A 19594-nucleotide genomic window follows, 5' to 3' on the forward strand; every position below is an offset into this window, starting at 1 on the left:
CAGAGGCTGGCTGCCCAGGTAATCATCGTGAACTTAAGTGGGTTTAGAACTGTCTTTGATTTTTACTCTCTCCTACACAGAGCTCTCTCTAATATGTTTCATTCTGTGGGACATAACAGGATTTGGGCATTACTAGGTTAAACACAGCTAACTAAGTATGCTTTGCTGCAAGATTTCTAGTGGCCTTCAATGTGGTCATGAATCTTTGAGAGAGATGTGGTAGCAATCATCTCCTAAACTTTCTTGGCTCTAGAAGCCTTTCTGGTGAAACATCTTACAGGACCACGTTCTTCAGAACATACTCTAGAAAACGCTATATTAATACATCCACTGCATTGCCAGAGTAAAAGGTGAATCAACTTTAATTCTTTCAATGGCAGCACTGTTGCAGAAATACGGTCTAAACTTCTGGATGGCCTCGTACAACCTGGATCCTGCCGACCTCCCCAGCCTTGGTCTCATTTCTCAGTACATCCTCCCACATTCATGCTCCGGGGAGAGAACGACTGGCGGATTTGCTGAAATGGAGCTGGGCCTTGCTCGAGCTGTCTCCTAGCTCCCCACTGCATACCTCCACCCCCAACTTTTGCTTGGCTTACTTCCACCCAGTTTTTGGAGTAAGTTCTGGGGAAGCCTTTTTAGATCCCCACACCTGCACTCAAAGCCTCTTTTATGTGTTCCCATACCCACCTCATATTAGTCCCATCACTGCCTCCACTGCTCTGAGGCTAGTTGCCCATCACTGAGGTTCATTTGTGCCCTCCACTGCCATGCCGTATATCTGTAAAACTAGTGAGACGATAGCTCTTGCTAGACAATTGATGGCACACCCCACTGCTGCTAGTAATTCAGGACCATCAGGGCCCACTGTGTGGGCATATACAAAGGTTTGCTCACCCATAGACGGGCAGCAGAGAGTTCCTACTCTACCTTGGTCACCAAGTATTCTTTTACGGCACAATGATGAAACTGTTCTATTGATCCGCATTAACAGGGAAGCATTAGTGGCACGTATACTGGAGTTTCTATACAAAGACCTCTTTTTTTGACACCGGGACACTGGGCCCTACTAGATGGACATGGGAGGATGATGCAGAGTTGGCTTAAAGAAAAGTGAGTCTGGTTCAATTCCTTAGAACTGCCAGCTTTGGCTCAGAGCCAGAGCCTCAGGACAACCTGGTCCAGGTACTTATTCATCATGCTCTTCTTTTTGGTATCCAGAGAGATATCATCAAAGTCTGGGGAGGCAGCCACATAATTTCTTTCTCATCATTGCTATGGCATCTCAGATTTCTTTGCTATTCTACAGCAACAGCATTGAGGATGTGTCCATAGCTCCCATCTCGAAGTTTTGCTTCATAGCAGGCTCAAAGGAGAGATAAAGATGGTCATGCTATCAGAGTGCTTGGTAGGGAAAAGGGACTAAAATAGCTTCTCCAGAACTTGGACTTCTCTATGACTTCCAAGGAGTTATTTAGGATGGTGACCAACAAAGCTGGCAACCTTATGGGAGTGTATCACAAGAGTCCAGAAGCAGCCCGTATAAAAGCTTCTGTTTCTTCTGTCACGGGAGTAGATTAACATCTCTAATTCAGGATGACTTGGCTATGTTGCTCAAGACTCCAGCCTCGTTCACTTCCTGCTCCTTTCATCTAATCAGCCTGCACAATTAGGATGGGGTTTCTACCTCAAGTATGTCACAGTGGAGTACTGTCCAGGTCAATTTCCTCAAAGACTCTTCCCCCATATTGCCTATTACCCAACTTCACAGTCTTTCCTGTCCCTACATTTTGGTCTTGGAGCTTGTGGCTCACCATCTTGATGAGATGAAAGATGGGTGCCAGTGTGTGTGTGCGCGCGTGTGTACATACAACCGTGAGGAGTCAATCTTTCTTTTTTGTATAGTCCACTCATGCACTAAACTCAAACAGCAAACTATGCTGTAGTTGTGCAAGAATAGCTCCATTTGTCATTGGGGAACTCTGGGGTAAAGCCACAAAGTGTGCTCCTCCACCTGTTGGTCCCTGAAAGGGAAGGATGCAAATTCTTGTGTATTTTTGGTTTCCCTTCGTGATTGGAGAGGTAAACAGCTTGATAGGAATGCATGTTGCTGCTATTGCCATCATTTTTTTTCGAAATTGACAAATTCTCAGTGAAAAATTCAGAGTCACAGGAAAAGCTAGAATTATAACACAGGTTTCAAAAACAAAGACACAGTACTCAAGACCCTCAAACTTGCTGCCTCTGTAAATCAAACTGCAGTCTTTTATGGGCGATGTAGGTGCTTGGGGTAGGAGAAGGAATGAGAATTGAAGTATAGTGAAGAGAGATAGCGTGAATGCAGAGTCATAGCTTCCTCTCTGTAGCAAGGCCATGTGTTTCCTGAATTAATAGAGATACTATATAGTTAATGTGTGAAAAAGACAAAGGCCACTTTGTGATGTCGTTTTCTTATAATTTTCTCTATGTTGTTAGAACCTGAACTGACTTTTCGCTATAGAACTAATTCGTTAAATTTTCTAACAGAGGGGCAGTTTCTATACAGAGAATTGTATATTTACTAAGTAGCCCTCTGAGCTTCAATGAAAGATACGCTCTCACCTTGGTTTCGCTACTTAGAGGTAATCTCACACCACATTAATCAATATTTTGCTGCCCATTTTACCATATAATCCAGTGGATGTTAAAGATATAGTTTACCATATAGGCCTGATTAATTGAAGAAAAATATAGCTTCTTATTGCTGACATTATGAGGTTAGAAATAGCATCCTATGCTAATCTGCAATGCCAAGAAATGAAGATGGTTTAAATCAGATCTCATGACTAATGCATGAGATCCAAAGTTCTTTTATTCCTGGCTATTTTAGAAAACTGGGGTGTATTTTTACCCTAAAAACTAATTCTATAAGATTTATTGAGATAATACAAAATGCCTCATTATTAATAGCTCACAATCAAGATTTTGTAATACAGATGATCACAGAAATGCTGTTTCTCCATTAAAATTTTTTTTAAATTATGTATATGCATTTACTTAAGTTCAGATTCAAGGATATTATGTTTGATCCTTAGTGGTTTTTTTTTTTTAAATATTCAATAGCTGGAAAGACAAAGGAAAGTTTAGATTGCTTTCTGTGGTAGTTATTCCATTTTAATTATAGTTATTGTACATTCGTTTAAACAGAAAGAAATATATCTAGCAATAAGGTAAGCCTGTTATTTTTGCTTGTTTTTGTTTTGGTCATGACAAACTGTGAAATGCTGTGTTTTTCCTATAGTTCTAGTCCATGAAATCCGCAATCTTTCCACTTGATTTACGAAGGACCCTTAATTACTGCTGTCATTAGCACCTAGTGTTCAAAACAGTCTGTTAAAATGTACTGTTAGTCTCACCTCCAAGTCCCTGCTTGCTTTATTTTAATTTTTTTCCAAGGGTAACTAAAACAATAATTGCCTTAATAACAACAATCATGTACAGAGAATTAAATAAAATTCCAAGGTTTTTTTGTGCCTATTTCTTTTTGTTCAGTATTCGGCATTTGTGTGTTAAGATTGGCTTAGAGTTTGAACAAGTGTCCATAAGCAGGGTTGTTACAAGCAAGGACTTATTACCTGGGTTTTAAAAACGAGTCACTCATTTGCCTTTTTCTTTCCACATGGGTAGGAATGACAGACAACTGCTGTGAAGCTTCAATGTTTCTGCCTGGTCATGCACAGTTCTGCAATATAATGCATAAATGTATAACAACAACTTGGGCTTGCATGATATCTCGCTTGGAATAAGGAAATCCAGCCAGGCGCGTCCACGCGGCCATCTTCGCGCGCGCGCACACACACGTGCGCGCGCGTGTACACACACACACACACACACACACACACACACACACACACACACACACACACACACACACACAGGTCAAAAGTTGATTCATTCCCGAGATCCCCCAGAATCTTTTCTTCCTCTCTTTCCGGCAGCTCAGCTTCCAGTCAGGGTAGTAGTGAGGTTGGGGGCGTGGAGAGGCGGGGAGGGCGAGGCGAGGGAGGCGGGAGCCGGGTGCCGGTGCGTGCGGCGCCCGCTCCTGCCGGGTGAGTCCGGGCCGGGTTTTGCGCCGTGTCCCCCGGCTTGTCTCACGGCCTCCAGCCGCCGCCGCTGCCGTGTTTACTGAGCTCGCGCGTCCTGATATCACTCCGCTGGCATGGAGGAGGAGGAGGAGGTGGAGGAGCGAGAGGAGGAGGAGGAGGCGGCGGCGGCGGCGGCGGCGGCGGCGGCTGCGAGCAGTTGATCATTGTGATGGTGGCAGGAGCAGCGGCGGCAGCGGCAGCCCAGCCGAGCGTTAGGGGCTGCTCTCCGCGCGGCGTTTTGCAAAGGACTTCACCGATCTACTTTTGCAGTCGCCTCGGACTGTCCATGTGTTTACTTCCCCCAGCCCGAGGATTCGATATCTAGGTTCCTGTGAAATGCAACTGAGCAGCCAAAGTACTTTGAGAACACGGGGCGGCATAAACACCAAAACTTTTTTGTGGAAGGAAATTGCAATAAGCAAGCTTGCCGTTTTCCGATGCGGTGTGGAGTGAGTGTGTGTCGCGCGTGTCCGCACTGGAGGCATATGCTTGTGTGTGTACATGGGGTGTATTTTTCGGTACGTAGGGAGAAAATGCTTGCCAACCACCGGAAATCTCCTGGAATTTATTAGAAAATAATGGATTATAAAAAGAAGGCAGGAGAGGAGCGGATCTCCCCTTGAGTTGCAACCCGATTTGCTGCTGGCTCAGTTTGTTGTGATTCTTTTTGTTGATAGGTGTCTGATGGTATTCTGATAACACCCCCCCTTCTTTTTTCCCCCTCGAGCTTTACAGTTTAAAAAAAGGAAACAAAAAAAAAAACCTACCCCAAAATCTCTCCCCCTTTTTTTCGCCCCGTCGAGATCGCTGTTTCCATCCATGTGCTTGCGTCTCCCCCGCGTTCCACTTAAACTATTTTAATTCTTGGACCCAAGGAGGAGGCTGATAGGGGGGTGGATAAAAAAAAGTTCTTCCAAAATAGTGTGCCCGGGGAGCAGGATGGGGGATTTCGCAGCCCCCGCTGCTGCCGCGAATGGCAGTAGTATTTGCATCAACAGTAGCCTGAACAGCAGCCTCGGCGGGGCCGGGATCGGTGTGAATAATACTCCCAATAGTACTCCCGCTGCTCCGAGTAGCAATCACCCCGCTGCCGGCTGCGGCGGCGGCGGCTCCGGGGGCCCCGGCGGCGGCTCAGCGGCCGTCCCTAAGCACAGCACCGTGGTGGAGCGGCTCCGCCAGCGCATCGAGGGCTGCCGGCGGCACCACGTCAACTGCGAGAACAGGTATCAGCAGGCTCAGGTGGAGCAGCTGGAGCTGGAGCGCCGGGACACTGTGAGCCTCTATCAGCGGACCCTGGAGCAGAGAGCCAAGAAATCCGGCGCCGGCACGGGCAAGCAGCAGCACCAGAGCAAACCCCAGCAAGATGCGGAGGCTGCCTCGGCGGAGCAGAGGAACCACACGCTGATCATGGTGAGGGCGCACTGGCAGCAGGCGTGGGGCGCGCGCGTGGGGGGGGGGCGTGGAGCTTCTTACATGGGGGGACGGGTGTTTGATTTGCACGGTGATGAGGTGGGCTGAAACCGAAGGGTTAACATCAACTTTTCTGAGGAAAAAGCTGTCGTCGTCGCTACCTGTTAATCTGTCAGGGTTGTCAGATTTGGGGAAGAGGGGGCGAGAGGGGAGAAGCCAGTCACGACTGCGAGGGGCGGAGGGAGCCTGAAGCGTCGGAGTGAGGCACTGGAAAAGTTTCCCCCCCTCTCCCTTTCTTAGATACCGATTTGAAAGAGAGTGAACCCAGAGTTGAAACCTCGCTCCTCCTCTTCACGACTCCCCACCCCACCCCTCGCCGTGCCGCTTCGCTTCTCCAGACCAGCCCCCCCCCCCTTCACCCACCCCTCTCAGCACAACCGCCGGGTGCAGAGAGAAATTGATGCAGTTGCCGATTCTGGGCGGGCACCAGGCCCTCAACCCCTGGGGGGAGGAAGGGGAAGGGAGAGTCTCTCGCCTCTTCTCCCTAGCTAACCCCCTTTGGGCTGAGAAAGTCTGAGAGTTTTGTGAATGAACTTTGAAGTGGATGAGAAGCAAGCGAGGGTGGCTGCGCGCGCGCGTTGACGGGAGCGCGCGCGGATGCGGGGAGCGGGTGCGCTCTATCGCCGCTCCAGCCCCGAGGCTGGCCCGGCAGGTGGAGCGGCCGCGAGGGTCCGGGGGGTGGTGGGGAGCGGCCGGGCGTGGGGATCAGGGGAGAGCTACGCCCTCGGCCTGCGCCCAGGGTCCGGGCCACGCCAGCTCCACTGGGGATTCTTTCTCGTCCTCCTCTTAAACTTGCTCGCACGGAGCTTGCTAGCTTCAACCTCCACATCGCTCCCCGCCAACTTTCCAGGATAGTGTAATAAGCCGGGAGAAGTGGAAGGTAGCAGGGAGGTGAAAGAAGCTTAAATGGCTGGGTGGGTGGGTTCGAGGTAGAGGAGCAGCCAATGGCTTAACTTCCCTGGGAGGAAGGGGCAGTTCCCACCCCCTAACCCTGAGGGTAGAATCCTTTCTCTTATCTTCTCTCTCCTGCTCTTTTGCGTTCCTTTCTGGGTGTGTGTTGGGGGGTGGGGGGAGGCCGGAAGCTTGGGAAAGGTGTCTGCAGCCCCCTCCCCCACCGCGCCGCCTGGCTCCAGGCTGCGCGCGTGTGCGGGGTGCGCCCGGCTGTGGGAATCCAGGAGCGCGGCGCGGCCGCGCGCTGTCGCGGGTTTCCCTGGCCGACTGCACCTCAATCCGCAGCGCAGGGCCCGGTGTGGGCGTCCCCCTCCGTGTGCGGTTTATACACCGCGCACATCCCGGGTCTGGGAGCCCTGGGCGCCCCCGGTGGTGTCGGTGCCTCCTCCGGCTTTCGCCCGGCACTCCGGCCGGCGCTCCTTGACAAAGAGCCGGCTGGGGGGAGGGGAAGAGGAGAGGCCTCAGCGCTCGCTCCCCACCCTCTCCACCTCCCCCCACCCCGCACGTGAAGAGGAACAATTTGTTTATCTTGGGCTTCAAGAATCCTTCCCTCCTCCCAGTTCTCCGAGGCCGCCCAGCCCCTCCTCCTCCCCACCCTCCTCCTCCCCACCCTCCTCGGCGCGATCCAGCCCAGTCCCGCCGGCTGCACCTTCCCTCCACCCCCTCCTCTTCCACCTCCCACATCCCGCCTTCCCCCTCCCTCTCGGTGCGCGGTCGTGGGGGAGGGAGCGGGAGGCGCTTTGTCCGCCTGGCGGCCCAGCTCTGCCCTGGAGGCCGCACGGTTGGGAGGGGCGCTGCTCCCCGCGGCCCTGCCCCCTCCGCCGCGGCTGCCCGCGCTGCGTTCGCCCCACACTCCTCCTGCCCCCGATCCAGCCCGAGCGCGAAGAAGAGGCGGACTCTGTTTTGAGGAAGAACGTCTGTCACCGAAGTCAGGGAGGGAGGTTCTGGCTTTACAAACAGGAAGCCGAAAGCCACTGACACACTGTAGCTTTTCTGATTGTACCCGGAGGCGGGGCTGGACCTGCATCTAGACTGTATCTCGCGTGCCCGTTTCGTACCTATTTCTCTTCCAGTCCGCGTGGTCTCCCTCTCCCCGCCACCCTCGCGCACTTCCACCTATGGGGAGACTCACTTTGTGAACCTAAGACTGAAGTAGAATTTGAAAGGCACTGAGAATTTCATCCCTGCCTGCTCCACGCCCTCTTTTCACGTGTTTGTACACCCCACACGCAAGGATTGCGTAAAAATCGGCTGCTTTTTCGTGAGGCTCCAAAATCTCAGTTCCAGGGAATTTCTCCCGACCTTCCGGGGGAGGACTGCTGTGGCGTTACCTCGCCTTCTGGGCAACGCTGGAACAAAAGCCAGTGCCCTTCCTGGTGCCCGGTCGCCTTTGATCACTGGCGAGCACAGTGGAGTAAGCGGCCAGAAAGTTTTCGTGTTTGGGTTAGGTTCTCCGGAGGGTGCAGTCTGGGCCTGCGGACGGGTAGAGGGAGGACTCTGGGTGCGCGCGCCTGGCTTATAACACGTACGCAGGTGGAAGCAATCCTGGATTCTGACGTTACCTGGAAGGAGGTAGAAAGCCCAAGCCAGAGCTTACTTTTGAAAATGCAAAGACAATCTTACTTGAATGGAGCAGACCTGAACTATAAGTAGCATAGTGAATCCCAGTTTAGCAAGTTAACAACAGACTTGAAAAATTGCCTGAAAAATAGCACTTTTCTGTCAATTTTTTGACAATAATTTAGCCCATTGATTAGATTGATGTAAACGCCAAGGCTGTGTATGGAACAGGGATATATTCTAGCTTCAACTGTATTTCACATATATCAGTGGGAGGTATGTGTGATGAGAGTAATGAAAATAAACAGCCTTAAATCTTAAGCAAAGAGTTGCTTGTAAATCCTGTGTACCACAAAGAAGGAAAGAAGATAATGTTATCCTCTTCTATAAGCTATTTTTTTCTTTAAAAATAATTAATTTAAAAATTCATATTAGCCCTTGAAATGAAAGGCTACCTTAACTTAGCCTGTGTATGAGATAAAATCTTGAAAGCAGAGGTCGCAAAGAAAATCTTGATCTTCATTTTCTTGATTGGCTACTGGATTATAGTTGGGCTCTGCTTGGGCCACAGAACAATTATATTTAGTCCTCATATTGGGCTATCTGAAAAACCCTAAAGAAGAGCAATAATCAACCAGAGCCAAATAATAATAATGGTGATGATAAAAATAAAGACGAATAGGATTCTTTTCTGTTTTATTGCTATTGTTTCCCTTCTTAGGGCCAATATGTCCAAAGTACTAAATACCGATTAGATCTCTTTCTGCCTGGTTTGGGTTGAGAAGTCAGTCTAATCAGTTCTTTCCCTCTTTTGATTTGTTTCCTTACATATTTACAAGCATAGACGTGAATTAAAAAAACAAGCAAACAAAAAGGGTGGGCGAGGTGAAATAGAAATCTTCCATGGTTCCAGGCTGCTGGAAGGAGCCTGGGTTTTGTGTGGGTCCCTAATAGCCCCGTTAAGAGAGCAGGGAGTTCAAAAAGGCTTGGGTTTGAAGCTGCAGTACCTCTGGTGAAAGGTAGTTTCTGGACAAGTAGTCAAATGACCCTTAACCCCCCCCCCCCAACACACTTGCACTTTTTTGTATATTCAGGAGAGTCTCAGTTGAAAAGTGATCTTTTCCTAAAATAGTTTTAATTACTTGTGGTAACAAGAGACATTTTTCATTCTTTGTATTTGGAATTGAAGGTCAGGTTAAAATTTTAAAGTAAATTCCCGTTGACAAATTCATTTTCAAGTCAAAGAGAGACTGACTTGACAAAGGTGTAATCATTCAGGCACAACCGAAAAGCCTGACAGCGCAGTCTTCAGAATTTCAAAATGGTGGTAGCCTTACTTGACCTGGATAAGTCCAGTGTTTTCGTGACCTTTTCACTCTGTTAGCACCATTATAACTTTCAGAGTGTGCGTAATTTATACACAGTTTCCAGACTGCATAGCTCTGTGTGGTTCTCACTCTGAAGAGTTTATCACATAAAATTCAGTTGATAATAAACTTACTAATTACTGAGTATTGGAGAAAACTGCAACATATCCAAAATGTTCTTATCCATTTCGGGAACAGATCCAGGAAATGTCAACATACTAGTCCAGTGCTAAACTTCCTTATAAATGAACCTGGTTTCCCATTTCTTATCCTGTTGAATATCCTGTTGAAGGTAAATTACTGGCAGGTAAATTGAAGGTAAATCATTTGGCAGGCTTGTAATGCCAAACCATTTCTAGATTTTTCCTAGGAACCTTTTCATTGGCTTCTCCTGTTCAACTGCTATCCTGGGTGATAGGATTGACAGTTGGCTTCTTGAAAAGCCTTCCATAGCCCACACAGGGTGTGCCTTAAGTTTGTGAAAAAGTTCCTGGAATTTCATTTCTCTGTGTTTCACAAGTGTCTTTTAGTTCTTAAGAAGCATTTTTTTTTTTTAAAGCTCCGATACATATTTAATTATGTTATTTATGTTCTTTGGTTGTGGCGCATTTTATTTAGCACCGGATAGCCAGAGATCAGAAAAGTAGAAGCACATTTAGTTAATCATTAATCATAATCTACCAACCGCTCTTGGGGCTGAGTTCTTTCCCAGGGAAAACTGGGTTTTCAAAGAGGTAGTGTGTTTGATACTTTCTATCCTGACTTGCTAGAATTGTAAGAGCAAATTTTAGAATCTTTGTAGGTTTGTGCTACCTGATAGGAGGAAACCTGGTTTACTGACATTTCTGTAAGAAGAAAGAGGAGAATTTCAAACATTAAAATAGAGTTATGTAGAGTTATTTTCTAAATATCTCCATGAAACCAATAGCCAACTGTGTCTAAAGAGGTTTCCTGACAGAGCTCTTCCATTGGTTGGGATAAGAATGGTGTGTGTGTGGTGTTGGAGTGGGGGGGGTCTCTCTCTCCGTGTTTCTCTTCTCAGTGCTACTTCCATACAAGGAATCCAGTATAATAAACCACTTTATACATCACATAGTAATTCTTAGACACATTTGAAGTACTTACATGTTATGTAATGCCATTTATGGAATTTTATTTGTGATTAGTGCTCTATGTTTGTTAATTAACAGTCTTGTACTGTGTTCTTGATCTTAGGATGGCTAAATTCTGTCATCTTTTCCACATCACTCATGATAGATAGCTGTGGAATCAGTCAGACGTCAAAATCTTATAAAGAGGAACATATTTAAAACTCACTCAGTCCTACGATTTTTATAATATCTACCTTTTAACTCTCCCAAATAGCTTTGCATTTTCTTCACTCTATTACTCAGAGGCTGTTTGTCTAGTTTTCAGACCCTATAACTGCTTACTTTGTTTTTCCTTCTCCTCTGGCAGCCAACCTTTTGGTCTTTTCACTGACCTTTTGCACCTTTATCAAAGAGTGGGAAGAAGCAATAAGAGAAATTTAATTTCAGTGTTTCCTACTCATAACTAATGAAACTATTGGGGAGGAGGCCAATTATTTTGGATTAATTATAGATTTGATTTTGTATGCCACTTAACTCTTCATTAGCACAAATAATGGAGAAGAGGCTGAATTTAAAAATTTCAATTCGTTTGTTCAACAGTATTGCTGCACAGTCCATACTACTTCACAGAAGTTAAAATGCTAAATCAACCTCTTGCATCCAAGACTGCGTATATTCTTTGTAGGCTTTTCAGTATTCTAGCTAGGTTTAAGGGGATAACTGGTTTGCTTGTATTTTAATCAGCATCAGGTTTGTTACCAGTGACTTCTCAACAGCTTCAGGCCAAGTTATATGCCCTTCTCATGACGTTTTAAGTAAAATAATATGCTTTACTTTTCTGCTGTTTCAAACTAATTTGACATTGATTTCTGTTTTGTTTTTTTGTTTTTTGGGTTTTTTTTAAACGTGGCTGATTTACAGATAACTGCTCCAAAGTTCTAGGACCCCCCAAATTAAATTTTCATTAAAAATACCGCATGCTTTTCAGACAGACCCATTCCAAAAATTCATTATTCATGTGTGTGAGTTGGAAATGTAGCTCCTGGAAAACCAGCTATCGCTGAGAACTGATTAATTCTCCTAACTTCAAAAAAAGAAAAAACCCCAAAAAACTCTTGTGTTTAAACATAAGAAAAGTTAAAGAACTAAAGAAGTAAGGTTGGATAAAGTTACTCAGAAGATGGAGTTGAAAGCCTGCTGTGTAATAAATACTTAAAGATCATAGAATTTCATTTAATGGATCAGGGAAGGAGCACACCTTTCTTTCCTCCCTTAAGTCTACCTGGCTGTTCTGTTATTGAGGAGCTTTTGAGTTGTGGGTAAGCAACTCCATTTGGGGAAGAAAGCACAGCATTCCCTCAGGGCCACATACACACGCGCATAGAGAAAGGAAATTACTACTGTGGCTCAGGAGTTTCAAGGCAAGCTGTGCGCACTATTCTTGGGGGAATTTCATAAAAATCTCAAAAGGCTTGCAGTACTTCCTCTGACAGAAAGAAAGTGATTCCTTAGGAATAATTTAGACACTTCTTTTTAATTATAGTGCACCTCCCATTGGTTGGAGTGACCTTTAAGCTAAAGTAGACTCTTTTAAAATACAAATAACTAACATTCGTCCTCCTCAGCGATGACTTAACCACTGTGGAAAACTTAAGTGAAACATTTAATTTTCTGACTAACAACTTCCAGAATTTCCTTTCTAGTTCCTTAAATCTCCATCCTGTCGCGTAGAATCTGCTTGTGTCATTTCGTGTGGCGGACCCTCCAGCCTTCAACTATGTAAGTGTTTACTTGTGCACGTGAAGACGTTATTAGGACACATTACTGTAGATCTCTTCTCTCCTCTCACGATATCTTTCGACACCTCCAGAAAACTCCTGTCTGGACAGAGGCTTCTTCCCCTTCAAAGGAAAGGGCTGAAGTGCTGCGGGTCTGTTTGTGCGGTTCGACCTGGGTCATAACTGACTCAAAAGGATTGCACGGCTCTAAAAGACAAGCTTGGCCAGTGCCCTTTATTCTCACAGTGGTTGGTTATTTTTCTTTCTTTGATTGTTTGTTAGATGCTGAAAGCAACTCCGTGATTGAGCGTGAATGTAAAGGGACTGGTGCCCAGGAAAGGGCTTTAAGGAAGAAGTGTTAAGGTAGGAGAGGCGAAAAGGGATGACGATTTTGGAGGCATCACCTGGAATGGATAGCAAGGGGAAGAAATAAGAGAGATGATCGGTTTTGCTCATTTGTGGTAAACAGTATCCTGGTGCCTTGGGAGCTCACAGAGGTAAAGTATGCTTTTAGTAGTCCCCTCTGAACCTTTAGACCTTAGGAAAACTCAAATACATATGTTTTCAAGAGCTAATGGCAGTATGGTTTGTATATGGGAAAAATCACGTTCCTAAAATATTTTCGTGCGTTCTTAAATTATTACTACTGCCACTGGAATGGATTTACTACTATAGGATTCCTTTAAATCAGTGGTTTTCAGTCAGTGGAGATTTTGCTCCCTCTCTCCCTCCAGGAACATTTGGCAATGTTGCGCGACATTTTTGGTTGTCCCAACCAGAGTGGATGCTCGCGCTGTCCAGTGGGTGGAAGCCAGGGATGAAGCTAAATACCTACTGTGTGCCCACAACACCTGGTCCAAAATATCAGTGTTGCTGCTGTTGAGAAACCCTGATTTAAATCAGGAGCTCCCCTAGGATGTTGAAAGTACACAGTGTGGCTTTACCCACAGCTTTTCAAACACACTCTTATTACTTAAGGAGCGGAGAAAGGAGGAGGTGTGGCAGAAGGTCCCTTGGAAGGAGTTAAAGGACCACTGTGCTGCCTGTCATCCCCGGCCACGTGACCTTCTAACTTCATGACTTTTCACTTCACGACTGTCTGCCTCTGTCTCCTTCCTTGTCTGTCAGAAGGTGAACAGTAGTCATTTGTTTTTACCTCATGGAGTGATTGTTAGGCCCCAGTGAATTAATATGTGTGTAAGAGTCGCAAAGACTTCACAGCACAAAGGCTAGGCCTATTTTTATGAATTCCTTGCCTATCTCCCAATTGTTTGCCCCCCCACCCCGTCCAAGTGCAGACTTAAAGTTGAGTGGTTGGAGTCTTGTTTCACTCCTGCATAAGCCAACATCGAGTGATTAGGAATTGAGCAACTGCTTGCTGCATATTGCGCACTATTTCTAGGCGCTGGGGGTACCTTGGTGAAAGGGGCATCCTTGCTCTCATTGGATGCACCCTGCAGGGCATCGTTTCATGGTTCAGGTTAGCCGTATGAAACGTGGTTTTATGAGACCACGTTAATGGAAGTCGTTAATAAACTAACATTTAGGAAAATCCCAGGGTGCTAAATGCTTTGTGTCTTCTTGCCAGCTTTCTGTAGCCATGGCTTTCTTGCGTTGTTTTCTCGAACGACACTTATTTCATTATTTTTCAAATGAAATCACTTTGTGCGAGGAGAGGATTATTAGGTGGTGTGGCGGCGAAGAAGATTAAGGTTAAAAATGAGGCAGATGATCGTCTTTGACTAGGTGACACTTGGCAGCACCATGATCACGGCTTGACATCAGGCTTTTAGAGGAAATTAGATAAAGAGGAGAACCTTTAGAAAGAAGCTGGCAGGAAGGTGTGAGGACTTGAAACCGTGTATGTGAAGAACAGTTGGAAGACCTGGAGGTGTTTGGTCTGATTTAGAGGGTATGATTGCTTTCTTAAAATATTTGAAGCACTGTCAAGTGAAGGAAGGACGAGATGTGCTCTTTATTGGCCAAAAGGGGATAAAGTTAGGATCGGTGGTTGGCAGTTATTAGGAGCCAGGTTTGGTTTACTATTAAAAAAAACCCTGGGGCGCCTGGGTGGCTCAGTCGGTTGGGCGTCCGACTTCAGCTCAGGTCATGATCTTGCAGTCCGTGAGTTTGAGCCCCACGTCGGGCTCTGTGCTGACAGCTCAGAGCCTGGAGCCTGTTTCAGATTCTGTGTCTCCCTCTCTCTCTGACCCTCCCCCGTTCATGTTCTGTCTCTCTCTGTCTCAAAAATAAATAAGCGTTAAAAAAAAAACAAAACCCGATTATGTGAAAATTAAAACTGTTCAAAGATGAAATGGGCTGTCTCTAGTGAAAATGTTCCGGCAAAAGTTGTTCAGTTGCCTAAGTGTTGGAGAGGGGGTTATGACATCTTTTTTAAGTGAGAAAATTTTTAAACGATACGGAAATAAAATACCAGGTAGTGAGGACAGGGATTTTATCTCTTTATTCATCTTCATATTCTCATGGCCACAAAAAGACCTACTTGTACATAGGAAGAACTCGAGATATTTGTTGAATAAATTGCTAAATGAAAGCAAGTAGATTAAAAAGTGGCTTAATTCTTGTCCTTAGTGTTTCCCCCTGCTCAGGAGTTAGCATGGTTTATAATATCTCTCCAGACCTCCTTTTGTTCACTTACATATATACTATATATTGTACACCATCACATGTTAGCATTTTTTTCTACATAAATGGAATCATACATATGGTTCTGAGATTCACTTTTTCCACATAATGTATTTTGGAGATGTGTCCCAAGTCATTACATATAGATCCTAAAGTCATTCTTTTTAACTGTTACATAGCATTCCATAAATAAATGTTCCATAATTTATTAAGTGATCCCTTATTGAAGACACTCTTGTAGTTTCTCATTTTCTGCCAATTAAACGTTACTGCAGTGAACATCCTTATTCATATATTCCTTATACATATGTGAGCATTTCTGTAGCACAGATTTGGATTTCTTTCTATATACGTAATATGTATAAACAGAAAAGGTTGACCAAAAAAAAAATCTCTTAATCTAATATGGTTTAATATAGTACCTGAATCTTGTTATAACCTGTTTTAGAGCAGATGATCATTGTGTGTCCTTAAAAGTACAGCTTCAAGAAAAAGTGTCAACTCTAGTAACTGGTGTTGGGCTATTCGGTCTAGGGCGAACACTTTTAGTTTATAAAGGTTGTGTATCTGGCAACGTATCTTCTAGGAATTACTTGCCTTCTTTTCATCTGGTCCTGAAAAGGAAGTTAGTGGGAGTCTAGTTAGCCAGTACCTGTTCATGCTGTGAAAGTAGGAAATTCACTTTTTTGAACAAGTTTGTCGTTCTCTACCTTTCCTGAGCTTTGCGTTGCACGAGGCCTGTGTGGCTTTATTTGTGAAATGTACTTCAGCTGGTGATATAGTACCTGGGGTGGCAGTGGGTGCAGGTTTGAGTGGTCGTAAACATCTCACGCCTGTGAGTTGCTGCTTCCCACAGGTTAAATTACCCTGACTAATCCAGTCATCTGTGTAACATGGTAATAACAACCTGCTGACCTGGCCAACTGTAGAAAATGCATCAAAATGGACTTGCCTCGACAGTCACCCGATAGCATTTGTTTAGACAGTGAGAAGTCCTATCAGTTTTCATTATACACGTGTGCTGAAATGGCCTGAAGACTGCCCTTCATTGGAGTTCTTGGTCATTTTGATTCACCTCTGGCCTAGCAGCTGCCCTACACAGAGATGCTCATACTCATAGCCCGAGTTTTCACATAGCTGGAGCAGTTTGGCTCCTGAATCTGTGCTCTTGGCTACAACGCTTTTCTGCCTTTACCTGCCTGAAGCATTTGTTCTCAAAAAGGTTGTGTGAGCAACTGGATTTTTGAAATAACCGGGCTCCACCAAGGACAAGTCCTCTTCCTTTAGGTTGTAAGATCAGTTTGAACGGGAGCCAAAATTAAGATACGTGGTCTCTCCTATGGTGCTGCTCCTTGCCTAGCTCTGCTGTTTGATAATGAGGATCCCCACTTTGCTGTCCCTTGGCCTCGTATACTTCTGGCCTGTGTGTCCTTCCTTTCCCCGTCTTTTTTATCACCACTTTATGCTTCACCTTTGCCATAGTGGCAGTAGGACCTGGAAGCTTGTATAAGATGTTGGTGGCAATTATTTGAACCACAGGAGCCAACCAAGGGTAGGAATGTAAGTGGTAAGGGTAGGAATGGGGGCCTAAACTTTATAGGTCATTCTCTGCTAGGGGATTCTGATAAACTAGGCCTTCTGTTTCAAGTTATGATGTACATGTTGATTAGCAGCCGCCCTTTTCTGCCATTTAGCTCAGCCACGTAGCATCTTAGGGGAAAAAAAAAAAACAAACCCACAAAACCTGTGGCCAGCTAAGTTAATGCAGCCATGTGCTCCGTGCAGACTTTAGGGGAGCTTCAGTCTAAAGACAGCTAGATAGCCTCTGTTTCAACATCTTAAATCGTAAGATTTAGTTCTGTGTGTAAAATAAGAATCTTGCTCCTGATCTTCTAATTAGGCTGTCCAATATGATAAACTTAGGAGTTCCTTAACGTTGCTGCTCTGGTCATCTAATACATTTCAACCTTTGACTTTTCCTGCTGACAGTCTAGTTTTGCTGGTCTCCTGTCCCTCTGAGGAGCGTCATCTTACTTTTTTGTGTTTACTTCTGAAGGTTCCTGGGTCTGTTTCTTTCATTTCTCGCACTGGAGTGTTTTCGTTCAGGGATTGCTTTCACCTGTGCACAAGGTGAACGACTACCTGGAGTTTTGCACGAAGTGTAACTTTTACCTCTACATTGATTGTAGACAGGTAAATGATTATATGTTTTCAATATTAGTTATTTCATAGATATCTGATGATACTGTTGGATAATTAGATAGATATTAGATATTAGATCTATCTAGATAGATCCAACTAATTAGATAGATATCAGATACTATTATCTGATATAGATATCTGATGATACTATTAGATAAAAACTTTTCCAAAGGCTATTGAGATCATAGCTTTGTTGTAATAAACTTCTAATTTCTAATTCCTTTGGAAAGCATTTTCTTCTTTCCTGTTGAAAGAATCCAGAGGTGATTTGTAATAGGAAATAAATGACTATAGTCAAGTCGTACATTATTGTAGTTTTTTTTTTAAATACCTTGCAAAATGTGTTTCAGACATTTTTAGTTTTTTTTTTTTACTTAAATGTTTGTTTATTTTGGAATTTTGTTTGTTTCAAAGGGAGTTCAATAACTAGACAGTTAAATAAATTCATAAATGGGAGTGTCTGGGGTCAACATTCACATTAACGCAAAGAAATTTGACGTGTCAGAGCGCAACAGAATTTTCTGGATGCTAAGTAAAGGAAAAGAGCTAAAACTCATATAATCATTTATTCTTGGCTTTTAACTTCAGAATGTCTAAGTGATAATAATGCCAGAGTTCCCAGCGGGGGTAAAACATACATTCCCTTTGCCTGTTCCCATCTTCTGTTCCGAGCTCCTATTGTCCCAGTTCTAATCCACTGTGGTATTTCAGTCCATCCTTTCTCCCTGCATCCATCCCAGAGAAGAGTGTGTGGCTATAGCAATGGATCCCTTTGCAAAGCATGCAGGTGGTGTTTATCTTTAATCACTTAAGGTATTTCCTCGCAGCAGAGTGTGCAGATCAGCACCTCCAGGATTGCAACATACCCTCACCACTCACATCCTGGCTTGGCCCTTTACTGGGAGGCTCTCTGATGTTTGGTAAACAGAGGTGGTTTATATAAAGAAGCAACTTTCTCAGTTTAGAAATTGTTGTGGCTAAATGGTTGAAAGCGTATTTTGCAGTGTAACTAGGAATTCCTAAATGGTTTGCAGCTGCTATTGGATTTTTTAAAAACACATTCATTTTCTTCGGTGAAGTGTGGAAACAATGATTTTAGGTTTGGATTTCATGCTGCTTAATTCTCAGAACCTATTCAAGGACTATTTGAAGAAACTTGTTGGTCATAACAGTAAATAACCATACTAAAAAAAAATATTTTTGGCAGGTTGTATGTGTTAGAGTGGAATATGTCTAGAGCCCACAATGAACTAAGAACATATAATAGTAACGTTAAGGATGACAAAGTATGATAAACTGATACTTTGAGGATGGGGATATCTGGCCCTTAGACCATTGAAATTCAAATGGGCGGTTTCTTTTTCAGTGTTTGATCCTGTTCTTAGGTAGAAAGGATTGATATGAATCATTCAGGAGCCTTTTATTAACTTTAAGTTTGTGGTCTCAGATGGAATTGGAACACTCAGAAATAGTTTCAAGTAAGGGCACTTAATGATAGCTGTGCTTGTGAGAATCCTATCTTGTGTCTTTGTTTCCTTCACGGAGGCACAAGCTGTCTGTGTTACAGGTTTGGTAGGCTTCGTGTTTATCTGTGGTCTGGAATGTCAAAGGATTGCAAACCTGAGAATTTTGCTTCCCTCTTTACCCTAAAGTGATGGTGTAGGAGTTTCTGGTATTGGCTCACGGGGTGGGGACAGCCATATATGGGAGAGGAAAGGGGGATTGGCTGGCTTTGGTATTTCTATCCATTCTTTCTTTTTTTAAAGTTTATCTATTTTGAGAGAAAGAGAATGAGAGAGAGCACACATGCACACGCAAGAGCGGGGGAGGCGCAGAGAGAGAGAGAGAGAGGATCTAAGCTGGGTCTTCACTGTCAGCACAGAGCCTGAAGCAGGGCTCGAACCCAGGAACCGTGAGATCATGACCAGAGCTGAAGTCAAGAGTCAGACTTACACTTAACCAGTGGAGCCACTCAGGCGCCCCCACCATCCACTCTTTCTAATGCCCTTCTCTTTACTTTATTAACAAAGAATGGATACTTTGAATAATTATTTATGTCTGTCTTTTTCCTTCACACTATAATGCACACTTCACTTGTTTTCTTCAACTTTTCATAATATATGTTTATGATACACTGAAGAGCCATAAATTTGAAGAGAGAGATAATTAGCTTTGACAGACTTACAAAAATGAGACTATAAGAGGAAGACGCAAGAGTGTTGCTTCAGAAAAGGATTCCGTTACTGGGTTTAAGGGAAATTATCCAGATGAGAAATTCTGCAGTGTTAAAATTCACAACCGTTTGGGTGGCACAGGTTATAAGAAGAAGTGGATTATTTTATGATTTTTTAAAATTGTAAATATTTTTCACAGTTTAAACAAATCTTTTTTTTTTTCTTGATTCT

At 44.4% G+C, this 19594-nt stretch overlaps 1 protein-coding gene across 2 annotated transcripts in view; it reads left to right on the top strand.

Moving 5' to 3' along the window:
• The first annotated feature begins 4080 nt into the window (after window positions 1-4080).
• MAML3 (mastermind like transcriptional coactivator 3) overlaps window positions 4081-19594 on the top strand; it is a 418575-nt gene continuing 403061 nt past the window's right edge. For both annotated transcript variants that reach the window (XM_086704197.1, XM_086704198.1), the window contains exon 1: window positions 4081-5534. In XM_086704197.1, coding sequence (XP_086560323.1) covers window positions 5064-5534 — 471 coding nt within the window. In that variant the 5' untranslated portion in view covers window positions 4081-5063. The remainder of the gene's footprint in view (window positions 5535-19594) is intronic.

The sequence above is a fragment of the Puma concolor genome, chromosome B1 (genome assembly GCF_028749965.1).
Source record: "Puma concolor isolate L17-30 chromosome B1, mPumCon1.1.hap2, whole genome shotgun sequence".
NCBI classification, from domain to species: Eukaryota; Metazoa; Chordata; class Mammalia; order Carnivora; family Felidae; genus Puma; species Puma concolor.